This window comes from Emys orbicularis, chromosome 7 (genome assembly GCF_028017835.1).
Source record: "Emys orbicularis isolate rEmyOrb1 chromosome 7, rEmyOrb1.hap1, whole genome shotgun sequence".
In the NCBI taxonomy this organism is placed as follows: domain Eukaryota; kingdom Metazoa; phylum Chordata; order Testudines; family Emydidae; genus Emys; species Emys orbicularis.
This window is the reverse complement of record NC_088689.1, coordinates 94,021,044-94,048,840: the sequence shown is the minus strand read 5'-3', so window position 1 is coordinate 94,048,840 and position 27,797 is coordinate 94,021,044. Positions and strand designations below refer to the sequence as shown.

The window sequence follows — 27,797 nt, the reverse complement described above, 5'->3', positions numbered from 1 at the left end:
GTATAACCCAAAACACATGCCCAGTCACGTCAACATGCTAAATGCAGCACCTGAGTCAGCAGCAGTGGAAGCAAATTTTGACAACAGTACCTCAGTATACTAAGCATTGCAGGAATGGAAGAGAATGCTCAGTTGAATCATGATTTATATACTTGTGCCACCTGATGGATGTTTGCTGTCACTGCATCAAGAGCAACAATCCACAATGCTGTAATAAATCCACTGACATGCTGATCTACCACGACTGGTTATATTTTCTTTCAGCATTATGTCTAAGGCTCCAGTTCAGCAAAGTATGTGCTTATCCTTAAGCACATGTTTAAGTCCATTCCTATTCAGCAAAGATACATCAGAGAGTCGGCATTGAACCAATTTCCCAGCACGGTGTCAGAGGCAATCTGTTGCTAAAGGTGCTGTCTTCAGGTGAGATGGAAATCTGAGGTTCTGACCATCTGTGGTCATTACAGGTTCCTTAGTACTTTTTGAAACAGTTTAGCTTCTAGCAAAATTCCAACGTAAGTGATGACATTGTGCTACCTCCATGTCTAATGAATTCAGCACAGGCTGAGAGAGGGACGTTGTAGATTTTATCCTTTACTGGGTGACCTTGGACATGTCAGGTAACATTTCTGGGGGAAATTCTCAAAGGTACAAATGGCAGGTAGGTGCCGAATTCTCATTGAAAGTCAATAGGAGTTAGGTGCCTACCTGACATCTGTGCTTTGAAAATCTCCCTCTCTGTGCCTCAGTATCCCCATTTGTAAAGTAGAGATAATACTAGCTCATCTTAGTGAAGTTCTTTGATTAAACGTGTTATAGGAGTGCAAAGTATTATCATCCTATACAAAAAAACCCAACAGTCCTACTTTAAAAGAAAAAATGCTTACTTACCTGTACAGTAACTGCTGTTCTTCGAAATCTGTTGTGCACATGTACATTCCACTGCAGGTATATCGTGAGCCCAATGCACTCAAGTCGGAGACTTTTGCCAGCAGAACCAGGAGAAGGCGCATTTGCTCCTACTCTCCTCTTGCACTCATCCAAGGACATAAAAGGGGAATATCCACCGCCTGCCTCTCCATTCCTTCGCACTGCTGTGTATCTAATGTCCAAAGCAGTGGGGAAGGTGGGAGGGTTAGGGTACACGTGCACAACACATCTTGAAGAACAACAGACTGTAGAGGTAAGTAACTGTTTTTTCTCCTTTGAGTGATTATGCACATATACATCCCACTGCAAGTGACTCATCAGCAGTTCCCTGACACGTAGAGGGACTTCGGATCATCTGAACAGATTGTTACCCCAATTTGCAGAAGTTTGCATCATCATAAGCGCCTTGAGTGATGGCGTAATGCCTGGAAAAAGTATGTACAGATGACTACATGCTGTTTTGCACATATCTGATATTGGTATATTGCTCAGAAAGGCTGATGAAGCAGACTGAGCCTTCTCCTCTCAGGGGAGGAGAGACTTCAGCAAGGTTGTAGCAGAGCTTCATGCAGTCAGAAATCCAATGTGAGAGTTGCTGAGTGGACACTGATTGACCCTTAATGCTCCCAGTGTAGGCAAGAAGAAAGCCTCGGAGAGGCTGTGAAGGTCCTAGTACAGTGCAGGTGGAATGCAAAAGCTCTGTGAATGTCTGACGTGTGAAGTTTTTCTGCAGCTTTAGAAGAATGGGGCTTTGGGGAAAACATCAGGAAATGGACAGTTTGGTTCAAATGCAAAGGGGACAGTACCTTTGACATAAACTTAGGGCGTGGCTTAATGGAAACCTTGTCTTTATGGAACACCGTGAAAGGAGCGTCAGCCAGAAGAGCTTGAAGTTCTGAAACCCTCCTTGAGGAAGTGATTGCCACTGGAAACACCATCCTTTTAGACAATAGAGGTAGGGAGATTGTTGCCCTAGATTCAAAGGGGAGATCCCATTAGTCGGGAGAGGATCCCATGAAAGTACTGGATCAGACAAAGGAAAATATATGTTGAGTAGAAATCTGGAAAGCGGAGAGAGAGAGATAATGGAAAATCCCTCTAGTCAACGTTGTGCAGATATGGAAGACAGATGGACTGACAGGCCAGATGACTTCAAGTGCAAAAGATAGTCCAATGCATGTCTAACTCCTGTATGATGGGACAATACGTTTTGAAATTATGCCCAAGTTGAAAACTGCTTCCACTTTTCTGTGTACCTGGTTCTAGTGGATTCTTTTCTTCTTACCAAGATGGTCTGCACATATTAGGAGCATGATCTCTCATGAGTATTCAACCAAAGCTGATTCATGAGGTGGAGAGTTTGGAGGTTGGGATGCAATTGCCCTAGTTCTGAGACAGGAGATCCTCAACTAGAATGGAAGTTATCCCGTGGCCAGGCAGAGAGTTGATGTAGGTCCATGAAACAATATTCCATTGGCCAAACTGCTGTCACTAACAATCATCCTTTGTCTGTTTTCATTGTCCTGGCTACCCTTGGAATGAGAGGAACTGGAGCGAATGCATATATGACATGACTGGATCAAGGGAGAAGAAAGGCAACTATGATGGAACAAAATCTCCTGCATTTGTTGTTCAGATTGGTTGTGAACAAATCTATTACTGGGTAGTCCCACTGGTGGAAAATCTGGAGGAGAATGTCCTTGCTGATTAACCACTCATACAGATCTATGAAATCCCTGCTGAGGGCATCTGCACTTGTTTTTCTTATTCCTGGAAGGTGGAACGCCTTCAGGGAGACTGTTTCTTATGCATAGATTCCACAGGTCGATAGCTTCCTGGCATTGCTAAGACAACCTTACACTTCCCCTGCATGTTCAGATAAAACATAGCAGAGTGTTGTCCATACAGACCTGGTTCTTGATGATGGACATAAATGTCTCACAGACCTAGTGAATAGCTTCGCACTCCCACACACTTATATAGAGCAAAACTTATTGGGGTGACCAAAGAGCTTGAGTCTGAAGTTGACGGAGGTAGGCCCCCCCAGCCTTTGGTAGATGCATCTGTTACCAGAGTTCCAGGGCCGGCTCTAGGCACCAGCAAAACAAGCTGGTGCTTGGGGCGGCATATTTTTAGGGGCGGCATGGCCGGCGCCAGAATGCCACCCCTAAAAATGTGCCCCGGCCGCCCTAGCTCACCTCCGCTGCCGCTCGCGCGCCGCTGCTCCCCCTCCCTCCCAGGCTTGAGAGCCAGGGAGGGAGGGGGCAGGGCCGGCTCTAGGCACCAGCAAAATAAGCTGGTGCTTGGGGCGGCACATTTTTAGGGGCGGCATGGCCGGCGCCAGAATGCCGCCCCTAAAAATGTGCCCCGGCCGCCCTAGCTCACCTCCGCTGCCACTCGCGCGCCGCTGCTCCCCCTCCCTCCCAGGCCTGAGAGCCTGGGAGGGAGGGGGAGAAGTGGCGCCCGCGCCGCGGCCACTCGGAGTCTCCCCCTCCCTCCCAGGCTCTCAAACCAGGGAGAGAGGGGGAGATCCCGAGCGGCCGCGGCGCGCGAAACAACTGTTCGAAACAGGCTGCTTGAGAGCCTTGGGGGAGGAGGCAGGGCTGGGGATTTGGGGAAGGGGCGGAGTTGAGGCGGGGCCGGGGGTAATTAAAAAACGGGGGGGGGGGGGGACGGCCAAAATTGTTTTTGCCTTGGGCGGCAAAAATCCTAGAGCCGGCCCTGCAGAGTTCTAGTAGGTTCTGGGGACAGAATGGAACTCCTTTGCATGTATTCCGCAAATCCAACCACCAATCCAGAGACTGAAGCGCTCATGCAAGTATGCAAATCCACAAGTCCAGAGAATGCCTGGTAGGACAATATTCCAATTGAAGCCAGGCCTGCAGACAGTGAAAGTGAAGTCTGGCATGTGGAGTTATGTATGTGCATGAGATCTTGGGACCCAGGAGCTGTAGGCAGGAATGCACTGTTGTTGTTGGGTTGGACATGGGGCTTCTGGACAGACTGGCTATCACCAGAAATCCTTCCATCAGAACGAAAACCATGGCAGGTGAGGCATCAAGGTCCACCCTGATAAAGCTTATGCGTTGTGTTCGTTGTAACTCTCATTTCTCCAAATTTATCATCCAGCCCAGACAATAACTGCCTGATGACATATATATGCTGTTTTGGACTTGGTTGCTTGATGTTCTGTGAACTAGTCAATCGTCCAGGTAAGGAAATATTTGAATGCCTAAATGGTGCAGGGGACCACTACCCCTGCCATGCAGTTCTTTAGGATCCATAACCCTGCTATGAAGTCTATAAGATGATCTAAAACAGTGGCTTTCAATCTTTCCTGACTACTGTACTCCTTTCAGGAGTCTGATTTATCTTGCATACCCCCAATCCTGAAATGTGACACCCAGAACTGGACACAATACTCCAGGCCTAATCAGCACGGTGTAGAGCAGAATTACTTCTCATGTCTTGCTTACAACACTCCTGCTAATACATCCCAGAATTATTGCTTTTTTTGCAATGATGTTACACTGTTAACTCATATTTAACTTGTGGTCCACTATGTCCCCCAGATCCCTTTCTGCAGTACTCCTTTCTAGGCAGTCATTTCCCATTTTGAATGTGTGCAACTGATTGTTCCTTCCTAAGTGGAGTACTTTGCATTTGTCCTTATTGAATTTCATCCTATTTTCTTCAGACCATTTCTCCAGATCACTTTGAATTATGGGCTCCTTCCTTTCAGATTCAGGAGAAGAAATGTAGCTTTCTTCTGAAAAGGGAGCAGTCCGTGACAGGGTCCGAGGTGGTCTGGGTAAGGGAGAAACCTGGGGATCCAAAGAAAGGAAGGGTCAAGGTCGTTGGAATAGCAATGAGATGATTGGCACTGGCAATGCCAGCATGATGGTGTGGAGAGACGGTGCTCTCTGTGCAGACAACATTGAAGGGGCTGGCGGTGTCAAGTGTGTCAGCAGTGCCTGTTGTGCCGAAGGCACTGCTCATGCAGGCTAAGACACCCAAGTTACCCTGACTGGAGTTGGTTGTAGCAATGGAGAGTCCTGTAGGAAGACGTACAGAAGATCTCTTGCAGACAAGAAAGCTTGAGGAGCGAAGGGCACCAAAACAGATAAGCTTTCATCCATCAATGCTGATGTTGCCAAGATAGACTGGATCAGGTGGAATTGTGAAGAAGGACCTGATAAAGGTGAAGACACTGTTCTTGAAGGCCCCAAAAGAACACATGCACCACCTATAATATCTAAAGTATCCTTCTTCTCAGCTAAAATAAAAATAATATCTTAGCTCAGAACTCCCTTCAGACCTATACTGCGAATCTCTGGAGTTTGCAATTACATGTCTTAGATAGATTGCCAGCAGCTTTCCTGCTAAACAGTTGGATTTACAGCTTTTGTATTGTCCTCCCAAAACTAAGAGACTTCAGATCTGAATCTCATTTACAGATATGATGGCAGAGCTCTAAAATGGGGTGAAAGTGGACTTAGCAAAAATGCATAAATTCTTCATCTGGTGCTGTTGGTAACAAGATGATCTGGAACCAATTTATGGAACATAATTCATTTCAGACCATTACTGGAGTAATTTACACCCTGGAGTCTCCTTAGATATATAATTGAAATGGAGTTGTCTGGCTACATGCATTTTAAAACATTTATCATCTAAATCAGAGATCAACATTCAAATTTTAACTCCCAGGGACATCATTTGGAGGTCAATATACCAATGATTGAATTACACTGTGATCTGTGTCTTTTTTTTTTTTTAGCTCTCACAGATAAAATGGAAAATATTCTTCATGTTAATATTTAGTATTAGCTTGGAATGTAACCATTTTGTTTTTTTAATGCTGAATACTCTGGATGCCAGACAACCTAAAGCTATATATACAGTATTGTATCAGTCTCTACAGTTGTGTGGCGTTGCCATTTTATTAGGTATGGTTTGTTCTAAAACTGGGGAAATATTTTCCTATTGTCTAAGCATTCTCTCTCTCTGCTCTTTTTCTCTTTGCTGGAAGAATTTGGCAACATCTTTGGAAGAAATGAATAATGAGGTCACAGTAGGGGGAGATGCAGCTGCAACTCATATTTGATCCTCCAAGTAATTTTCCAAATACAGCAAAAAGCAAGCGAGGACCTGATAGGCCAAACAAGGAGGGAGCAAAATTCCCTCCTCCTCCCCCTAAACCTAAACCAGTAAAGAAGCAGTAAAAGGCACTATTTTGTTAACCTTTGCATTTAACTGTGATCCTGTATTCCTGAGCCCATTCAATCAATCTTACCCAGTCTGTAGTTTCTCATATTATCTACAGACACACACACCAGCACCTAAACTCTACATAATGGTTTGTGAACCATCCAACCCACAGACCCTCCTACTGCCCAACCTCCTGCTACAGTCCACGGATCAAAACATCCTGCATCTTACCCTTCACATAGGGTCCACAGATTTCACTACATGCTGAAGACTCCAATCCATCCCTTCCATCCTCTGTATATAGCTTAGAAACCACATTGGGGTAGATTCAGATGCAATGAGGAGAGGCCTTTGAGAACCTGGTTATGGCTCCCTGATCTCACATCCTCCAACCCCAGAGCAAGTGAGACTTGCACAGGAGCACCTCAGAACTCCACTTCACCATGCCCCTTTCCCTTCTACTCTGTAGCTAGATGAGAGGAGGCAGCTGGCACATGAGGCAGAGGAGCTGCCACTGCAGTAGACTAGAGAATCCAGCCCACTATATCTAGCTCACCCATCTGACACACACAAGTTTGATATGCTCCATGAACTCTGTGACCAAAGAACTTACAAATTCTAACTCTCAGGGACATCATTTTGAGGTCTATATACCAATGGTTAGATCACACTGTGATCTACATTTTTTTTTTTTTTTAGCTCTCTCAGATAAAATGGAAAATATTCTTCATGTTAATATTTAGTAATAGCTTGGAATGTAACCTTTTTGCCTTTTTTATGCCTTTATACTTTTATGCTGTAGAACTGTGCCTCAGAATCTAAGGCTTTTATTTTTTCCTGAAAGAAAAACCTTCCAAACATGAACAAAGTGCAAGCCAATGCAGTTGTCTTCCTGAGTTTGCAGACACCTTGACACAATATCTGAGAGGGACATGAAATTCCCTCATTCCTCTAAATGGGGTGTATTAAAACTGAAACATAAATGATCAAATTTTAAATATCAACACTGTTGACTATTTCACTTCTGATCATTTTATCAGAGGTGTCCAGTTACAGTACTGTCCTTATCCTTCATCGTTGATTGCAATGGCAAATATTGAGGTTGGGACAGTGGAGCAGCTTGATGCGAGGTTGGGGGAAGTAGTTCAAGCCACTCGCCTTCTATCCCCCAAAAAACACTGAAGCCACAAGGGGGATAGAAAGAATAGAGTCATCACCACTTGTGGTCTCTTGCTGCAAGACTCCTTGGTTTCTGTGGCACTGGTGCAGCAGACTAGAAATTCTGCAGCAGACAGCAAATTCAAAACGGGAGGATTTACTGAATTAAATATGAAAACAATGATACAATCAACATAGTTTAGAAAGAGCCTCATGCAAAAGTACCACATTCACTAAAACTAAGACCTTATTACTTCTATATGGAAAAGAGACATCGTTCTCTCAATGCATGTAAAGAATATATTACATTAGAATTTACAATCTATGATGTGAAGAGCTTCTAAAGCTATTATACCACTTTGGTGGCAAATAATACGGAGCCAGTTCTAGGTTTATGGAACCTTAATTGCAAAATCCTTGACTTGGAAATATTTTTTATGAACTACAAAATTCCAGCGAGATTTTCTGTAATTCCAGCCTTGACTCACTCTTCCTAAAGTTTTTGGTCTAGAAATACATTATTTACTTACTGGGATTTTTGTTTGTTTTTGTTCCTTCTTAAATAAAACCAAACTTCTTAGGTGTTTATTTCTTTCTTATACTGCTTACAGTGCTGATTTTCTTGTAAAATAATTTTCAGAAAAGAAAGTCGTATTAGTTTTCAGACACAAAAAAACGAAGCAGGAGTGTCAGTAAAGCCAGAACAGCTGGACTACACCTAACTTTGAGAGATCCTAAGATCATTAGCAGCAGCTTCTCTCTTCAAGCCAAGACACTCCTGTTCAGTCCAAGGGGAGCAGATTAGAATATTCCCCCATTACTACCGTGGAATTTATCAAATTTTTGAGCCCAGCGTGGTGACTTCTTGAGAAGGTGTTATTAAGGCTCCACCGAGTATGACTGCAAAACTTTGAAGTTCCTTAAGCCATAGCTATTGGTTTGGCAAAGCTATCAGGATCTACAAGTGTTGCCTAGGGAACTCACAAGGCCTGTAGGCACAGCCAGGCGCTTACGGTATTCACTGGCCTCATCTTGTAAGAAATATGAGGTGTCAATGATCAAAATGAAGTTTACAATGTGACAATCTTGTAAATTCCATAGCAGTAGGCAAGTACCGTATAGTGGCAGAACTGCACACCTTATAAGATACAGATGGTATCTGTGGACCATGTAAGACCCTGGCAAGTCCTGCTGACCTTCAGAGATTGGTAGCAGCAGCTTTTTAAGTTCCTTTAACAGAAGCTATTGCATTTTCAGTCCTAGAACATTTTTGTCCAAAAGCTCTAAATTCATTGAAACAGACCGTTTGTTTTTTGAAGCTTCATTCTGCAAGGTGAGCTATGATTAGTCCTCCTGTGCTATGAATGGGAAGACATTCACTTCAAGTGGCAATTTTTTGCCACTATCTTTTCAATTATAGCACAATTTATTAATCATGTTCCTGTGGTTTGTTTTAAGCATCTGGCTTCCCAAAAGTGGCTCTTACCTGATCATCCTTTTTTGGGGGTGGCTGCACTGGTGCTGGTGCAGATGAGATGGGCTCTTCCTCAATGTGCAGCTCAGAGATGCAGTATCCATTAGGAAGAGAATTTTTGCACCATCCTAATAAGAACAGAAGGGCATATACACAAGAGGAAAAAGGCCAAGTTATGACAGTTTCTAGGTGGCCTCCCTTTGCCTGTGTCTGCTGTAGAACCTTTGTTATTTGCAAGTTTCTTCTGTAGTATATATGTCTATGGCTAGATTGCCTAGAAAAATCCACTACTGTTTGGGAAGCACATACTCAGATGGATTTTCTTAGGGCTGAAGCAGTTTCACATCAGGTTTTATTTCCCTGGAATATAAAGAACTCAAAGCTAGACAGATGGTAGCTTTACTGCCTTGATTAGGGTTTTCAACTTGCTCCACCTTGATGACTTAAGTCATTACAACAGCTTTGTCTAACCTGCAAACAATGTGCTGATTCTAGCAAAACTGTTGCTTAACCAGAGCTATTTAGGACTTTCCTGAACTCTAGAACATGTGTGTGGAGAAATGCCTCTGACAAAAGACTATTTTCTTTGAACCAGATGAAGTCTCATTAAGCTCCCCAAACAAGGAGATTGGAGTCTCTCATTACATGAAAGCTTTCACAGATGATGTGGCATCCCCTTCATGGTTTTCCAGTGGTCAGCTAAGCAACACACCTTGATCTGATTTGATACTATCACTTCCAGTTCAAGAAGTTAACCGGGTGGATCTTTCCTGAAGAGAAACCATGCAGTCTGCTCCTTAGATGAAGCTGAGCCAATAGCATTACTTTGATAGTTTAATGCCTAACAGATTTCTAGGAGGATGTGACAATCTCAGTCCACATGGTTTAAAACCCAAAAATGAGCAGTTGAACTGATTGCATGCTGTGTTATTGTACTATAAAAGCACATTGAATAAGCTCTTATGAAAGTTTGTAATGTTCTGAACTTGATCATTATGAGCTGTATACAGACTGTGGTTATGAATTTATGTATATAGAAAATTGTGCTCATAACCCATACATCATCTTCAACTACACCTCACAACAGGTAGGGGCACCTCCCAAACCACAAAAACCAGTTCCAAATAACCACCCACTGTCCAGCTCAAGAAAAGACAATAATGGACCATTACAGTTAACGGGAAGACAGTGAGACACCTTGGCTATCAAGTCAAGAGGGAATTTACCCACACTAAATAACTGAGTCTCACCATGGAGAGAGATGTGGGGGGGAGAGGCAGGAAGAGGAGGAAAAAAACTTTTTAAAAGCAGGCTTGGGCCTGTGGGCTTTTATTCAGAAATTGAGGGACAGACGTGAGGCTGGCTGAACATTGGATTCCCTCATACAACAAGCAGGAACAGGGGGAAACTAAAGGTAATAAGTTACTTATTAGTAGAGGAATACCTAATAGGAAAGTATAAAACCTGAGGTTGCAGCTTTTTTTAATCTTGTGTAACTTGTGAAATATTAAGGGAAAGCAAATGTATCAATTTCAAGCTGGTTTTTCTCAGTAGCAGCTCTCTAAGCACGCAAGCTGTGTTGAGTGTGTATGGTTAATATAAGTTGGCAGCTCAGAAGGCTGGTTTCACACCTTTAAACCTTTGGGGAGGGGTGATAAACCCCAGCCGAACAGTCTGAGTGGTCTTAAGAATTGGGGAAGGACACATCTGGGGAGGCTTGGGACTGGAAGGGCTGATAGCATCTCCCTATGAAGAGCAACTAGGCCAGTGGAAACCAGGCTGAGACCTTGTGGGCAGGATATGTGTCAGGCAATTGAACCACAGTGACCCAGCATAAAAGCCCTCCAGATTACACCACTTATGGGTCTAGGTATACCTTTTGGCACTCACAAGGGCATTTACCTTCTTGATCAGTCCCAAAGGCAAAACAGCAGCTTTGAGCTGGTCCCAAGCCTAGCTGCCCAAGTTTAAGTACCCTAAAATTAGCTAGTTGTCTAGCTACCCAACCACAGCAAGCCCTCCCAAACACAGGCAGCAGCCAGTACCACCATAATTTTCCTAAAGGTTTTTAGGGCTGTGGCCAAACTTGAAGGATAGAGCTTTATTCTACACTTTTTGGATTTTCATAAATCTATAAAGGGGGAAATAAGGGATGAAATACAACATAGGCATTTTTCAAAGGTCAGATAAGTCTCCTAAAGGTGTCAGCAGCTGCTATCAACTTGAAGCACTCTCTTTTGAGCTACTAACGAGACAGCGCAGCCTTTTAAGTTCCACAGCAATGACACTCCTGCCCCATTTTGTTCAAGATGGGGAATAATATAGAATACACCAGAGAATCTGAGGTTGGGGACAGGAGAAACAACCTACTATTCAAGAAATTCTATACAGCTGAGTTGAAAGCTTCCTTTTCCCACCCCTCAGGGGAATTAGTTTGTGGGCGACCAAATGGGAAATACCCTTGAGGACAACATGGAATCAGAATGCTGTCAAGTAGGACCAAGCTTCTCTGCAGAGGGTATCCTCCCACTTGTATTTGGGCAAGAACGTGAAGAGAGCCTAAATCAGTTGCTTTAAGGAGCTTAATGACCTGGCTGGGGGGAAAGGGGGACCTGCTGTTGCTATTTCAAAGAGCTATTCTAACCAAGAAGTTAGTCCTAGAGGATTTAGGTATCACGGTTTATTGGTGAGTCAGGGCGAGATGTACTGCTATCTTGTGGTAAGGACCATCTAATGGGGTCTTAGTCTGTGACGAGGGCTCCTATGTGCTATGGTAATACAAAGATGTGACCTTGCCTCAAGCTAGAACAGCTCCACTCCCAAAACCTTAGATGCCATTAAGACTAGTTTTTTCTGTCCCAGTAAGGAGCCAGATAGGGTGCAAGACTAAGTTACAAATGGTGAAAAACCAAATTGAAAAGCTTTCCAGCATTAGAAATTAAGCTCGTGTCTGTTAAAAGACAGACTTGATAACTCATGGGTCAGTATTGCCATTTCACTAGAGAGCTTGGCCGAGTTAAGAATTTTTAGATATAAACTGTTGCTCTAGTCTATTTAGAAAAAGCAAGTTAAAAATCATTTAGATTCAACACCCTCCCCTGTTCAATCCAGATGAGTGCTCAAAGGCACTGTATGAACAGTTACACCATAGGGAGCAAGACTATGATCCACATGTCTGGCTGCTGCTGCTATATAAACATCCAAGAATGTAATGTCACCTTTAAGATACATAAAAAGCAGTTAACTAGTCAGACAAGAGGAGCCATCTATGAATTAAAAAGACATTCAGATTGCTATAAACTAATTAGGAACTCAGCTGCTGCTTCAACTGAAGCTGTTTGATTGCATCCCCAAAATGGAACATGGAGAAGTGAAAAATGAGTACACCCAAGAGCAGAAAGGATTTTTTGCAGACTTGATTTAGTGATGACCATATTAAAGCTACCATGGAAATTTAGGCAGTAGCACAGGCCATTTAAGTTCCAGTCTTTAGTATTAGACTAATCAGCCCTGAATTTTTGAAAATGCTCCCCTCCCCGCAAAGGGACTTTGTTTGCCAAAGTGAAAATCCACCAATTTGCAGCTTTTAGTTTCTTCTGAGATGGCACATTTACTGTTCCAATTACATTTTAGCATGAAAATAAGTATCATGTTAAATACCACCCCCTGGCAGCTTCTGTGAGGTAGAAAGCTTCACAGCAGTCACCTGTAAATCACCAAGTAGACATAGTAAGGCTGGCATTAAAGAAATAACTTTGTCAGGTTTGTAATTTAAGAATGGTTTTACGTGTCTCAGCTGAGGTAATGATTTTCCAGGAGTTATTTTGGCTAACCTTATCTAATGGAAAGAAAGGGATCACACTTGTATAAAAAGTTTATCTTCACTTAAAATAGAAGCTATAATGTATTTATTTGCTGTGAGATTAGAATTAAGAAACTAGATGTCAATAAACTTGAGTTACTTTGATTGCAATCAGCAGATACCAAGGCCTTGTCTGCACTAAAGTTTTGACAAAACATTGAATGCTTACATACTGCAATATGACTTTTTGGCAAAAATGCCATTTTGGTGACAAAATACAGCCACCGTAATGAGAGGTAAATCTTTTTCCTTTAAATTTTTTTCAAAGTGCCAGTGCAGACATGCTTGATTTTAAGTTGCTTTAATTGGCCTCCAGGTGTCCCACAATGCCCAGGGTGACAGCTCTGGTCAGCAGTTTGAACTCCCCTGCCCTGCAGCCAGCTAAACAACTATTTGCCCCTCTCCCTTAGAATCACCAGGAATTTTTGAAATTCCATTTCCTGTTTGCTCACAGTGGAGAGGTCTCATCTCATCTTCCCAGGTGACCACAGCAAACACTCACCTGGCTTGGACCACTGTGAAATTGCTCAGATAAACAAGCACCTGAGAGAGCAAAAACATGTTCCAGGAGGTACGGCACTGCTCCAATGCAGAGAAAAGGGAATGCAATGAGTACTGGGAAGCCGAAAGGCAGGACAGAAAAGAAATCAGTTTAAAGATGCTACTGAGCATATGATTAAAGTAATGGAGGAGCAGATGCTGAAGTCCTTAATGTTGCAGAGGGAGCAGATCTGTGCCTGCTCTCCCCTGCAGCACATTCAGAACTCTTCCATGCCCTGTCCACAACTTCTGTTCGCCCTTCACTCTTCCCCCCCAGACTACTTTCATGATAGCTGGACCTACACACAGCTCTGAAAGTCTGCCCTTCCCTGGTACCTCCTCTCCTGCCAAGTATCTTTGTGTGCCATTCCTTTTTGATTTGTAATTCATCTTTGTTTTCTGCAAATTGAGATAGCAGGCACTACCAATACATACGCAGGCAGTTTATTCATGTGCTTGCTGGAATATAAGGCCCCAAAATGTCACCATTACTTCCTAGGAAAGCTACATGCAATATAACATTGCAGCACCAGAGATATACATGACTGGTTCTCATTTTCAATGTGTTGCCTCAAAGCCTCCCTGATTCAAATTGTCCCCCCGGGCTCCTGCTAACCCACCTGGCTGCTCAAAAGTCAGCCGCCAAGTAGTCTACCTCAACACTCCACCCTTGAGCAAGCCTTTCACCCTTAGCTTCACAAAGATTATGCAATGTACAACATGTGGCTATGACCATGGGAATTCTCATTAAGGTCTAGCCTGCCATAAAGGCATCACCAGCACAGCTTTAATCTGCCAAGTGCACATTCCACTGTCATCCAGCACCTACTCAGCCTGTTGAACTGCTCATTACTGCTGTCCAGGTTTACTGTGTAAGGTTTCACGAGCCACAGCTGTAAGAGGTATGCTGGGTCTCCCAGGATCACTATGGGCATTTCAACATCCCCCCACTGTAATCTTCAAGTCCCTGTTCGTAGCTTTCTATACAGGCCAGTGTTGCTGAAGATGTGTCATGCACCTTCCTGGACCACCCCACGTCAATGTCAGTGAAACACCCATGGGTGTTTCACTAGTGCCAGCAACATCATGGAGAAGTAACCCTTCTTATAGATGTACCCTGCCCCAAGGTGGTCTGGTACCAAAACTGGCATGTGTGCCCCATCTATCACCCCTCCACAGTTAGGGAAATCCATTTCTACAAAGCCATCCACTATCATGAACATTTCCCAGAATCACAGTCCTTTGTAGCAGGATACAATTAACTGCCTTGCACATTTGCATTAATGCAGCTGCAACTGTTTACTTCCTGACTCCAAATTGATTCACGAGTGACCAGTAGCAGTCTGGAGTCACCAGCTTCCACACAGAGAATGCCACACACTTCTCTACTAATAGAGCAGCTCTCATTCTGGTGTCCTTGCACTGCAGTGCTGGGACAAGCTCTGCACACAGTTCCAGGAAGATGGCTTTCTGCATCCAAGAGTTCCGTAGCCATTTATCCCATGCCTGACTACACAATCCCACCATTCAGTACTTGTTTCACAAGTCCAAAAGTGACTGTCTACCCTATGCAGCTGTTCTGTGAATGCCAAAAGCAATTTAAAGTTGCTCCTATCAATATTGCACAGTATGTCAGGCAACTGGAAATCTTCAGTTAGGAACTTCATGATTAACTGAACTGTGATGAAGACATCACAGATGGCAGTGAAGCAGCATAGGAGAGCAGTGCAGGATCCATCTCTTCTCAAAGATGCTGAGGTGCACAGCACAGGGGGGCCATTGAAAAGTGTCATGAAAGAAAGCTGGAAGCCCATAGTGTGCTGGGACAGAAAGCAATGTATTATAGGACATTGAGTCTAGTCCCAATATGCACTGTGATTTGCTCTGCCTTTCCACAACACCTAGGGGCAGAAGGTGTCAAGCTGGACTGTGGGATAGATGCCCACAGTACATTGCTCACACTGTCTAAGCTAGTGCTCCAACTGTGGCTGTGCTCTGCTGACAGAGGAAGTAAGTGTGAACATGACATTCTGATTTGTATTATGTTTTGAGTGTCAACACCACTTGTTGACAAAACTTATTAGTGTAGACGAGGCCTAACAGTTCTCCTACCTTTGTCAAATAGGTTTGCATTTAAAGGGGGGGGGGGGGTTAAAACTACATCTTAATGCACTGCCATATGTTCTGGGGGCACTTGGATAGGCCAAAATACTAATTCTTCCTAAAAACATCTAGTAAGGACATGCTTGCCTTTGAAGAATCAGGCTACTTCACAGGAGTTAGTATTGCAGCATGATTCATAAAGCTGGTCTCTTCATAGCCCTTTTACTCTGCCCAATCACAATGCTTGTAAAAGACACATGAACTTATGTTTTAATGGGTAACCAGTGCAAAGGTTGGAGAGCATAATGCAAGTAGGAACCAATGGTTTGCCAGAGGCACTGTATGCAGAGAAATTAAGGCCTGTAAGTAGTGCCGTATTTTGTGATTTTATGAAATTCTGAATGTTATGGGACTGAACTTTACACCAGATAAGATTTCATACAAAAGAAAAGTCCAAACCATAAGCTTTTCAACACCTCCACATTCCCCTCTTTAATATGGTGTTTTGCACTATGTACATGAACAAAAGCTAAACAAAAGGAACTTTAGCCAAACTCCCCTTCCTCCTCCAGCTTTATTGATAGTTTAAAATTACATTTCTATATTCTAGGACTTCAATTGCTTTTACCATTTACTTTAAAAACTGATTACAAGCAAATGAAACTCAGTTGGTCTAAGTGATATAGTATACAAAAATAACATCTTGATTTCTGTGAAAATGCATTTCTTTGCAACTCCTGAATAGCTCCAAATTGCGTATGTTATCATAACTGATGTTCTGGGTTTTAGATTTAGTTTGAAATACTTATTCAAAAGCTTCCCATTACCTTCTGTATTGCTGATATTAACATTCATTGACTGAATTATTGTTACTTTGTTTTAATTATTCCTGATTTCCCTCTCTCTCGCTCTCATGGCCACTAACAGGCACGTACATCTGTTTTGTTTACTCCCACTCAGCTATATGCTCTAGGTAGGGCCTGATAAAGACATTACTTGATGTTATTAACAGCTACTGAGGTCAGACAATCCAAGGCCATCATTGTAATAAAATTAATGTTAGTTACTTGTGGAAGTTCGGACACTTCCAGGATTTATTCTTCCTCTTGCAAAGGATCACTCCCATGGAACCTGGAGAGCGTTTGCTGGTCTGACTCAACTCTTCCCACTCAATCCCTATTCACCAGTGGCACGGAAAGGGGGTTCTTTAACAAAGCATTATACATAACACCTCTACCAAACTAAACATAAACATTTTTGTAGTTAAATGCAGAAAGTCGATTTTTCCACCCCTTTCCTCCTTTTACACGGCAAGTAAAGCTCACTGGCCTGGGAGTAGCCTCTATCTGCCAACCTTTGGCCAGTGAAGAGGATTCAGAGAAAAATAATACAACCATCAATCAGAAAAAGGAGGGGCGATAAAGGAAATAATTAAGCTGTAGCTTCAATTGTGCATTCCCGTGCAAGGTGCCCTGACTCGCCACAGCGATAGCAGTTGACTTCACTTGTCTTGCTGCAGTTGATGGCTACATGCCCAGTTTCACCACACCTGAAGGAAAGAAATATTAATATTTTATTATTGATAAATTAAAAGTGGATTTGTTAGCCTCTTCAATAGCCACAACAGGAACTACTCAACACTGCCATCACAGTACAACCTGATGTACCACTAATGAACTCTGCATTTGAGGCTTCTGCTGTATAACTGTTCTAATACATTTGGAAATACACCCTTAGATATTAGGCAAGCTCAATTCTATACCAGAGAAATGTGCAGCACATTCAGTGAGGTCAGTCAGGATATTAGAAATAGCACACTACTATACATGCTGAACCCTGTTTAAGTCAAAAGCAACAGGAAGAAGTTGCATCAGACATCAGTCTAAACATTACAAGTAGTGAGTCAAAGTTAGTTTCTTTAAAAAGATCACAAGAAAATAGGCATATAACCAAAACAGATTAAACAAGCTAACTTGTATAAACTGCAGATTAGATTAAGGGTAAGATATACCTTAAATAGCTGTAGGATAATTGTTATACCTTTAGTGCCTTACCTATAGCACTTAACTTTGGTGCAGTCTTTTTGAATGTGTCCAAATTCCCCACAAGAATAGCACTTCTGCTCATCTGCATGGTCACAGTCACGAGCCAGATGGCCAGGTTTGCCACAGTTGTAGCAGCACTGCTCTCGCTCTCTCTTCGGCTCCTTGCAGTCCTTAGCAATATGGCCACCTCTGCCGCAGTTATAGCAGGCTTCCACAATAAGAAAACAAGCCAAACAAGACTATAAAACCTTGATAAAGTTACAACATAACAAGCATTTAACAGAAATCAACGATCAGTTTATTTTTAATGATCTGACAAATGTGTTCAGGTTTTTTGCCCTTCCACCACATTCTGAGTAAATAAAATATAGAAAATTTAGTAATATTTACCATCCTCCTGAAGATCACAGTCCTTGGCAAGATGGCCAGACTCACCACAGCGGTAACAGATGTCTGGGAGAGATGAAGACATGAACTGGAAGCCTATTTTATATAGGGAACATGAAAAGCATTGTTATTTAGGGATCAAAATATACATCAAACAGCTTGACAGTATAAACACAAGGGTTAGGACATTAGCAAAAAGAGAATCTGCAATCTACAATCCTTCCCACAGCAACCTCACTGTTCTTTTCAAAGATTTAGTAGCAGAGGGTTGCAGTAAGCCCTCATTAAGACTTGCAAATGTACTCTGCAAGTACAAAAGATTACCAAATTAAAACTGGAACTACACTTGACAAAATAAGGTTACCAGAATAGATTTAGTGTACTATCCTTGATCTGTGTTTGCTCAGTCGCTAAAGCAATACTTGTAAAAGTGTCATTAGTATCACATTTGCAATTAGTGAGATTTTACTGTTCGTTCAGATACGTATAAATTAGAAACCTCTTGCGGAGGTAAATCCACCTCTGCCACGGCTTCGCATCCCACGGCCACGGCCAATTCCAGTAGGGCATTCCCGAGCCCAATGACCAGTACGTCCACACTTGAAGCACTCGTTGCTGCTCATCACTGCAGTTTATTTCCTATGTAAAAGAAAAATTTAAAATTTACAGCAGATATTTAACTTATGGGCTTTTAAAAAAAGTAAGCCTACTGAAAATTAAATTTGAAGCTGACAGCTTCAGTGAATGTCTAAACTTAATATATTTAAATACATAAATATTTTGTACATGCTTGCTGTCAAAAACCACCACCACAAACTTAAGTCAAATCACTGACCTAGTGGAAGTCACTTGCTAAGCACTGGGGACCAGTTTGTGGAGGTGCTTAACCAGTTTTTGACATAGCAGAAGCCTCTTCTGCAGTTGCAGAAAGAATATTTCCTTAATTTCAGTTTACTGGCTAGTTCATTCAAAGTTAAGCCAATTGGGAGTTGTACAAGCAGGAATGCTTATTTACTTCCTGTGACTATGTATAAAAACTAGGTGTATGGATGAGATCTACTAGTCCTAAAAAAAAAATCTTGAAGCACATGGTGGCCAGAAACAGTTCTATTCACCAACTACAGTGAATATTTCCTATAAGTCTATTTTAAATGCAAAACATGTTTTGACGACATCAGGACCTTTATTAAACAAACTAATTTATTAAACAAATAATTTAATTAAATGCAAAAAACCATTTTATTAAATTTCCATCCAAACAGAGCTCGACACAAGTGTGTAAAAAAAAAAAAAAAAAAAAAAACCCACCCCACACCTTTTGCCATTTTCTATCATTGTAAAAGATGTAAAAAAAGAATCTGAAGTGTGTATAGGTATAGTGTATCCTTATTACACTAAATATGGTGCTTGTTTGCCAATAGGTAATGTTTAATTACAAATCAATGTTTTAATAGCTACCAAAGAATGAGAATCAACCTTGTAGAAAATAAATTAAAGTACAAATATGAGCCAATTAAAACCAAGCCACCCAGGTTTACGTAAAGTGGCTATTAGAGAATCTTCCAGAACACAACAGGTGTTTAAAGGGAGATCAATTAAGTTCTGACAGAAATGTAGATCTTAAGATTTTGAAAGTTTTCTGCATTTTTTGTATTTTAATTTAGAAAATAAAATGGTTTCACTTTCAAATCTCATGCACTACACAGTGCTAGCATGATGTGATTGTAAACACATTAGGGGAATTATCTTTAATTCAGAAATTAAAAATTCCTGGAAACAGTCTTAAATTTGTAGAAGCTTGCTTAGGCCAAAAGTTAGTGTTGAACTCTGTTCAAGTGTCCTTAACTGTGGCACATTAATATCTAGGGCTGATAAGCTATGTTTCATAACTTTACTGCAGAAGTTATACATGTGTAAACCAACAGCATATTTTCAGCTACCTTCTACCCTGATATAACGCGGCCTGATATAACATGAATTCGGCTATAACGCGGTAAAGCAGCGCTCCAGGGGGGCAGGGCTGTGCACTCCAGAGGATCAAAGCAAGTTCGATATAATGCGGTTTCACCTATAACTTAGTAAGATATTTTGGCTCCCACGGACAGCATTATATTGGGGTAGAGGTGTACTTTGAAGCTTTATACTGGGAAAATTTCCCTCAGTCACTGAAAGTAGCACCTGGACAATACTGAACTGCAGACAGCAATTTATAACAAAGTTAATCCCACACAAAGGCTCAAACTATGATAAACTAAATATACAGAGCATAAGTAACTCCAGCTTTTATGAAGTCTGCTTGATTAGCAGGACAGAAACCCTACAGAAAAAACTCTGTTGTTATCCACCTGTTTATGCTGGCCATTACACAAGTCTATTTTATAACATTAGCTATGCAGTTTCAAATTTTTAACTTCTAAATTATGTACTATTTCTGAAGACTCATTAGACTATTCAGGTATTAAATTCTTCAAATACTCAGCCATAATGCAAGACTGCTCTTAACAGGAAATCAAGTACAAAAAAATGAAAATTAAAACTTGGTTATGAAGATTAAACTTGCTGTAGAACTAGCTAGAGATTTGAAATTTTCTAACTAAAAATTGTCATTTCTACTTATTTAAGTGACCTTTGCATTAACTTAATTTTTGCATAACTGAAGTTGTACTGCTGATCTGACCAAGGACAGACATGGATACAAAGGAAACTTTGCTATTAACAAAAGTCACTGATGTACACCTCTACCCCACTATAATGTGACCCGATATAACAGGTGTGCATATAGCACGGTAGCAGTGGGGCTCCGGCGGTGCTTTAAAGGGTCCGGGGCTCTGGCTGCTGCAGGGAGCCCTGGGCCCTTTAAATCACTGCTGGAGCCCTGCTGCCCCTACCCCAATAGAATGACGTTTCACCTATAACGTGGTAGGGATTTCTGACTCCCCACGACCATGTTATATCAGGGTAGAGGTGTACTACTTAGCATGATTGTAGCAAACAGCTGGATTTGTGTGCTTGCTAACACTTTGTTACTGAGGTTTCTTTCTTGACATTTTGTTGAGCTGTATCACGCTGCATGGGAATATTAATCTAAACTGGTACAGTACTGTATGCAAGACAGACACTAAAAAACTACTACACAACCTGCTAAACAGAAGTATTTTGTACTGAAACATCTAGAGCCCCCCCCCCCATTTTACTCATCACTATGCAGACATAATCAAGTCCCTAATGCAAAAGGGCTTACAACAAAAGTTGCAATGCAAAAATTGGTGTAACAAAACAAGAAGAAAAGGGAGGGGAAAGGATTGAGAAGGGTCTTAGGCTTACAGTATTGTAAGCTTCTGTAACAATTAAAAAATCCTGACAAAATCCTTATGAGCCACTTGTGTTAAGTATTAGAATGGCATCAATACTGATCAACTACTTGATATGAATTTTTTTTTTAATCCACCTGCTTTTATGTGGCAGCTGGATTAAAACTATAGGAACAACTACACAGTAGCTAAGTTTCGAGTACCTCTTTTTTCCCCCTGTATCTTTCTGGTAAGGGGGGGGCACAAATGCAAAAGTCTGAGCACTGCTGATTTAGAGCATGCTGTTCTGTATGTTCAAAGGTACCTCTGATTGCAGCATCTACAGCTTATGTTAACCTACCTTGACAAATCACTTTAATTAAACTACTGTATTTCTCTGCACCAAAATTCTAAAGTCCACATGTAAGTTTGAGTCCGTTTCAGGGCCTCCATTGTGATGCTTACACACTTAAAACAATCTATAACCTGTAACCGGAGACTTGATGAAGATGACAAGTGTATTATAAGACAATGTCATAATAAAAATAATTTGTCCACCTTTTAGGAAAAGCTGCTACAGAATTCAGAGAACTGCACTGCTAGAAACAAAGAGGACTGAGTTCTAAAAAAAAAAAAAAAAAAAAAAAAAATAATATGCAAACAAGCCACCTAGGGTCAGTAGTCCAAATATGGCTTATTGCTGTCCCTCCAGAAAGTATGCACCATATCTGAACAAATGTAATTCAGTAGAGTTAATGATTTTATTCATTTTAAGCTACAATATATAACCATGTTTCCCTTCATGGCTGTTTGCAGGTTGGACAGCACAAGCGTTTGTTCATCTGTAGCAATCAATTCTTTGTAGAGAGGCATCAGACTTTCAGAATCATGTAAATTGGTCAATTTTCCCAGTTAGTCATTAGCATTACTTTTATTTGGACCCACCCAAAAAGTCTGTTAAAAATGACCTGCAATGAAAAAGTGTTTTTTTGTACGATGTATCATGGCCTGATTTAAAAATAAATAAATAAATCTACCTTAATATTCCAGGGCAGACCTGAACCTTAAGGGACTCAATTACCAGAGAAGTTGGAGCTTCAAGAAACTGCAAGCTGAGTCCAAGGTGGGGAAAAAAGGATTTTTAGTTGCTCTTTAAACCTTTGACATTTACCCCAACAAAATTGACATTAGGATGTTTCAAATATAATAGACATCCTTTTCTCCTTCAGAGAAGGCAGTTAGATGTGTATAACAGACATAACCGTCTCAACACAAGCCCCTTTGGCAAAGCACAGAAGGAAAAAAAATAAAGGAAAAACTGAAAAGGTATTTAGGCCTTCATGCTTCACAGTGCAGCAGATTATATATATATATATATATATATATATATATAAAAAATAAAATACACTAACTCAAAGCAATACCTTCTGCAAGTCACCTTGAGGTTACAGTCGCATCTTTTACAGTAAACCTTATTTTCATCGTACTCAACTTAAAGTTACTACTTTCAGTGTGCACTAGAATTTTGGATGAATTAAACAGTCAATTACTTAAGTTTGATTTTTAACATCCTATTCAGAGGAGCTGGATTTTTACACCATGAGTATATAAACAAGCACAATTGGTGTGGGGGAGTAAGTGGGGAGATGAAGCCAGGACAGCCACGGACTTGAAGAACATACAAAGCTCAAAGGTTTCACAGCACAAATAAGATGTTATGAGCCATATACCCAATGGAACTCAAAGCTCCAAGGACAATGTCAGCTAGGGAAATATGGGTATGCAGTATTTAAGTTTCTGCAGCACAAGAGAGTGGGAGGAAGGCGAGGACCCTGCAGAACACTTGAAGTCCATAGCCAGAGTGTGAGGACTATTACAATGCATCAGAGTTAAGGCTGTTTTTTTTAAAAATGTCCAAGTGTCAGTGTGATTTTTACAACAGATTTATCAACTGTAAAGATCTGAATATCTTCATTTCCCCATCTTTGAATGTGGGTATATTTAAGCTTTCACATCACGATATAGTACTGCAGTACCTTGCATGTTGTAGTTTTGTAGATCAGACAACGAACTCTAGAACTTTGTTGTTCATATCAAAGGTTAGACAGTTTATAAAAAGAGAACTAACCAGGGGGCAACGAGGAGTTAGTAAACTTATTGCTAATTTGACCTTCAGTGTTGTGTTAGCTACTGGTTTGTCATAGTTCTAGACTCTTCTGTAAACAGACTTTCCAAACTTAAGTTTTAAAGTGCAGAATAATAAGAGTAAGTTGTCTTCCTTGTAGCACTATGGCCAAAAAGGTTTTCCTTTAGAATATCTGGAAGTCAAATTGTTAAGTTACAGAAAGAAGCTACTGATAACCCACTAGAAAGCAAGCATAACTAACAAGATTTAAATTACCTTTCTTTTTTTTTTTAAATGGGTTTGAAGAGCTATAAAGCTCAATTGTTTTTTTAATGCATTAGACAGGTTCTACAGTCAGTCTGCTTAAATCCCTTGTGAACTGTTAGTCCAGCGTATCGCTATTGTTTGTTAGAAGTCAAGTTTCATAAACCACTGTTATGGTCATAAAACTGAATGCACCTGCTCTCACCTTTCACACCGAGAACACGATCTAACAAGCTTTTACTATTCTTTGTAATAGATAAATGAATACTTCTGTCATAAGCAGAGTTAGATCAAAAAAGGAATGCAGATCGCTCATAATGGAAAGCTTAAGCACGGGGGGGAAGAGAAGACAATGAGTAGATAGGTCTTTCACTATTGAAAGTTTTTATTTTTGAGTAAAATGGAGCTAGAAGGTATTTTCTAGAACATAACTGAAAAAGCAACTAATGTTTTAGTACCTTCAGTACATTCTGAGTTATAAATCTAATCCTCAATTATGGAATTTGACCTGCACCATTGCCTTCACTGAATATTTACAACAGCAGATACATAAAAAAAACACATGCAACACACACACCCCAAGAGCAAAGATAATAAGTGAAGACAAGCTACCTTGCTGAATTACTTGTGAGCAGAGCAGCAGTTTCAAGGAGTTAAGACACAGGTCTGTCTAGGGGAAGGAAAAATACAGACTCCAGGGGGGGCGGGCAGGGGGGAGGGGGGAGAAGAGAGACAGGGACAAAAAAAAAAAAAAAAAAAAAACCAACACAACTTACTCCTTGCTCCCCTCCCCTGCTTCAATTCATAGGAACTTTCACCCCCACCCCCGTTTGCTTTATAACAACAAGTACTCAAACATTTCCTAGATACATTACACCTAAAATGCTGACTAATGTCAATCAGCCTTAATACAAGGACAAGCTAGCTATATTCAAGAGCCAACGCAATGCCCCATCCTTCTTTCCCTCCTATTGTACTGCAATACAAGCATTAATGATCCCTGGGGCTAACTTCACTAAGTAGATTGTTGTTTTTAGTACAGAATGAAGTTAACAAGGAGTCTGGTGGCACCTTAAGGACTAACAGATTTATTTGGGCATACATTCTGTACTATAGTAGTGTCAAGATATCTGATCAGGTCATATAATAACAGAGACCTGTTGGGAGGTCCACAGAGAGATGTTAGTACTACCTTGGAAACCAGAAGTGCCCACAGTGAACTTTGTTGGCAAGTACAAGCCTCCTTTTGTCAACAATGGGGGCAATTATCTTAAACATACTAACTAAATATTTCCCTCAACTTATTAGTATTACCAGCATCTTATACTAGAAGAAGTTCAGCTTCTAGCCAGGCACTCACTGGAGCAGCCAGGAGACAGTAACACCCCGCTACAATGAAAGATGTAGACCAGAATACTTATCACAAAGTCCAAGTCTATTCTTCCCAAACATAAGCAGTACACAGTATAGATTTAAAATGCGGTGGAATTCCAAGGGCAAACCAGCAGGCAAAATTACTGTTCCCAAAGCCACCTTCAGTATCAGAAGTGACCCACCAAACAATAATCTACTCAAGCAGGGTCCAGACACAAGTCAACACTAACAAAAGCAGCGAAACTTGAGAATCAGTAACAATACTTCACATTATATTGTTATATCAACCTTCATGGCCTAGCATCTATGTGCCACAACCTAATCAAGGGACAAAGGCGGTAAGATACCAGCCAACCGGCTCTGCAGTTACCTCCCCATGAGCTTCCAGAAAGGAGGGTAGGGACAATATGATCACTGGCAAAATATGCCAGCATTAACATGGTTCTAGCAGGGTAGTCAATATCCAGATTCAGCCCACAGTCTGGACCACCAGATGCTTTTGAACAGACCCTGACATTTTTATTACTATCATTATTGGGGCTTATTATTCTCTTCTCTGGAGTCTAGACCTTGACCAAGAAATTCAGACTTTGGGAGAAGGAGGGGAAGGGAAAAAAAAAAAAAAAAAAGACTACTCCTGTTCTAGAACATGGCCTATACGCCACTTATTTGAGGAAAGGTGCCTTCTACAAAGGACTATTTACTTCCACCATAAGAATTAAATTCTTTAATACCAGTCAGGCTGATACAATGACTGTCACTGGAACCTTAATGGGTCCCCAATTAATCTGTATATCATGTGACCTGTAAGTATGATACTGGAAGAGGATCTTTGAGCCAGTGAGTTATTGGCTATTGCTAGCATAGCCTTAACAATGGAGTTCTCAAATTGTGATCCACAGATCACCAGTAAATAAGGCCTTCTCATAGCCCACCACATGAAACATCGGAAAGTAGGGGGATTGAGACAAAAGGAGTCAATGAGAAGGTACTCTGCAGAAAGACAGACTGCAAATCACTTGCTTGGATGAAACCTTATCCACATGGGAAATCTAGCCTTCCTGATCCAAGAGCATCTAAAGTGAATTCAAACAAGAGGTGAAGATTGCCAGTGTAAGAAGGTGTAAATTTCACTCTAGCCCCCACCTCCTCACCAAACAACAAACCACAATTCAAGAGTCTATGTTGAAAGAGTTACTACTTACATTAACAAATCCTAAAAAATAATTTGGGATAGACTTGTTTTATATAACTTGAACTAAAAAAACCACAACGAACTATCCCAAGCAAAGATATTAGACTGGGATGACTTAAAAACTAAGTTTAACAGGCGTTCAAATAAAGCGATTGTAAATCAGAAGTACAACCTTTATCGCGAAGTTACTCTATTAAGTTGCAGGGCTCACAGACAGAGTGGGACACCTCCTAGATCTCCAGTCAGATGTAAATAGATTGAACACCCCAACCCTCCTGAACCGAGCACATGGAGAGGCCACATGGTGCAATCACACCACGGCCCGCCGTCCTGGCCATTACCGCCTTCCCGACCCGCACGAGGTCGCAACAAATGAGAGAAGAGCGGCAGAGCAGACGGCAGCTTGAACACAGAGCACGAGTTCAGCCCCAAACTCCCTTCCCACCCGGATCGCACAGCCCAGACCCGCTACTGCCCCCAGGGCCAATAGGCCCGACGCAGGCGGCTGACCCTTCGCCCTAAGCCCGGCCGGACGAGTGTGTTCATGCCGCCCGCCCCGCAGGAAAGACTGCGGCCCAGCCACCAGCCTCCTCCATCCCCACGCACCGGGAAGAGGCGCCCGAGGCAGTCCCCCGAAGAGCGGTTCACCCGCGCCTCGGACCGGGGGGGAGGGGGAAAGGGAGGCCGCTCCGTCCCCAGCCCTCTCCGCCGCTGGGCTCCCGAGCAGCGATGGCTTCCTCTCACCGCCGCCCAGAGTGACTCAGCCCGGCCAGCGCGCCCAGCCCACCCGAACGGCCCCCTCACTCGCGCCCCTCTCCGGTCAAACTGCCGGCCACCTCCCCCTCCAGGGCTGCAGGCAAGCGCGGCCAAGGCTCGGGTGGTTTCCCGCGCGCTAGGCCGGAGTGCGCCACCACCACCACCACCCCCAGCTTCCCCACGCAGGCCGGGGCCAGGCCGCGCCCCCGCTTGCTCCGCGAGCCGCCTTGACGGTTACCTGCAGACTCCCGACCCTCCTGCGATAGGTAGCGCGTCCGGGCGACGATGGGCCCGGTTCTCTTTCGATCTCCCCCGCTTGATACTAGAGCCCCGCTGGCTGCGCCACACGCGGTTTGCACACGGCCCCACACACGCACTTACTCACTCTTACCCCGCCCTTCCCTATCACTCTGCGCACGGCTCATTATCCCATTCGCACAACCAATGGGCACCCGCCGCTGCCTCCGTGCAGCCAATCAGCGCTGGGAAGGGGAGAACCAATCAGCGCCGTCGAAAAGGGGGAGGTGCCCGCCTACCGGGTCAGGCTTGTCTCGACTCTTTTTTGCCTTACTGCACTGTGCGGGAGCAGGGGCGGTTTGGGGGGGTGGCGATGCGGCCACCGCCGCTCTAAGGTCACGGGGAGATTGACGACTCCGAGGGTGCTGCAGTGCGCGGAGGTTCCCCTGGGTTCCCGCAGCGCCTCCCTGCCCCTCCTCTGTTGTGACTCACAAGCTAGGAAGTTGCGGCTCCCCTCCCCCATCCCGGAGGCAGCCCAGACGCAGTGCTCGGTCCCCGCCCGGCCCTGTTGGTCTCACGTCACGCGGGGCGGGGGTGGGGGTGCACGCTCGGCCGCCCTTGTGAGGTGATGCGGCAGAACAGGGGACTCAGCGCCCGCCTCCCGCCAAATCCTGAACGGGGCTTGAGACTCGCAAGGTGCGCGAGGAAAGCCAGTCACTTGGCGGCCCCTGTGATGGTTATTTCCCGCCCGCCACGTGCGGCAGCCGCGATTCGACCCGAAACATGGCTCATGGCCAGCAGAACCCCGTGCCCCAGCGCCTAGGCCCTGGGCTGCGGGGAGCTGCC

The 27,797-nt window shown here is 42.7% G+C and overlaps 1 protein-coding gene across 4 annotated transcripts; it reads right to left on the bottom strand.

Annotated features, from left to right (window-relative positions):
- Positions 1-15,741: 15,741 nt before the first annotated feature.
- On the bottom strand, positions 15,742-27,115 carry CNBP (CCHC-type zinc finger nucleic acid binding protein). Of its 4 annotated transcripts, none has more exons than XM_065408709.1 (5): positions 26,953-27,115; positions 18,210-18,349; positions 17,714-17,806; positions 17,333-17,531; positions 15,742-16,827 (listed from the first exon to the last, which is right to left on the bottom strand). In XM_065408709.1, exons 2-5 carry the CDS (start codon positions 18,331-18,333, stop codon positions 16,710-16,712), a joined length of 534 nt encoding a protein of 177 aa, XP_065264781.1. In that variant the 5' UTR covers positions 18,334-18,349; positions 26,953-27,115; the 3' UTR covers positions 15,742-16,709. The 4 variants fall into 4 exon arrangements, with proteins under 4 accessions (XP_065264781.1, XP_065264780.1, XP_065264783.1 ...); XM_065408708.1 differs by having other exon boundaries at positions 17,333-17,535; positions 17,715-17,806; XM_065408711.1 differs by having other exon boundaries at positions 18,231-18,349.
- Between the last annotated feature and the right edge of the window lie 682 nt (positions 27,116-27,797).

What these genes read in the sequence shown, in the direction of transcription:
- CNBP (XM_065408708.1), bottom strand. Translation starts at nt 18,333, where the DNA reads ATGAGCAGCAACGAGTGCTTCAAGTGTGGACGTACTGGTCATTGGGCT. An exon ending in TGGATTTACCTCCGCAAGAG is followed by an intron (nt 17,807 to 18,209) that starts GTTTCTAATTTA and finishes TATATAAAATAG; the next exon opens with GCTTCCAGTTCATGTCTTCA. An exon ending in ACTGTGATCTTCAGGAGGAT is followed by an intron (nt 17,536 to 17,714) that starts GGTAAATATTAC and finishes TTTCTTATTGTG; the next exon opens with GAAGCCTGCTATAACTGCGG.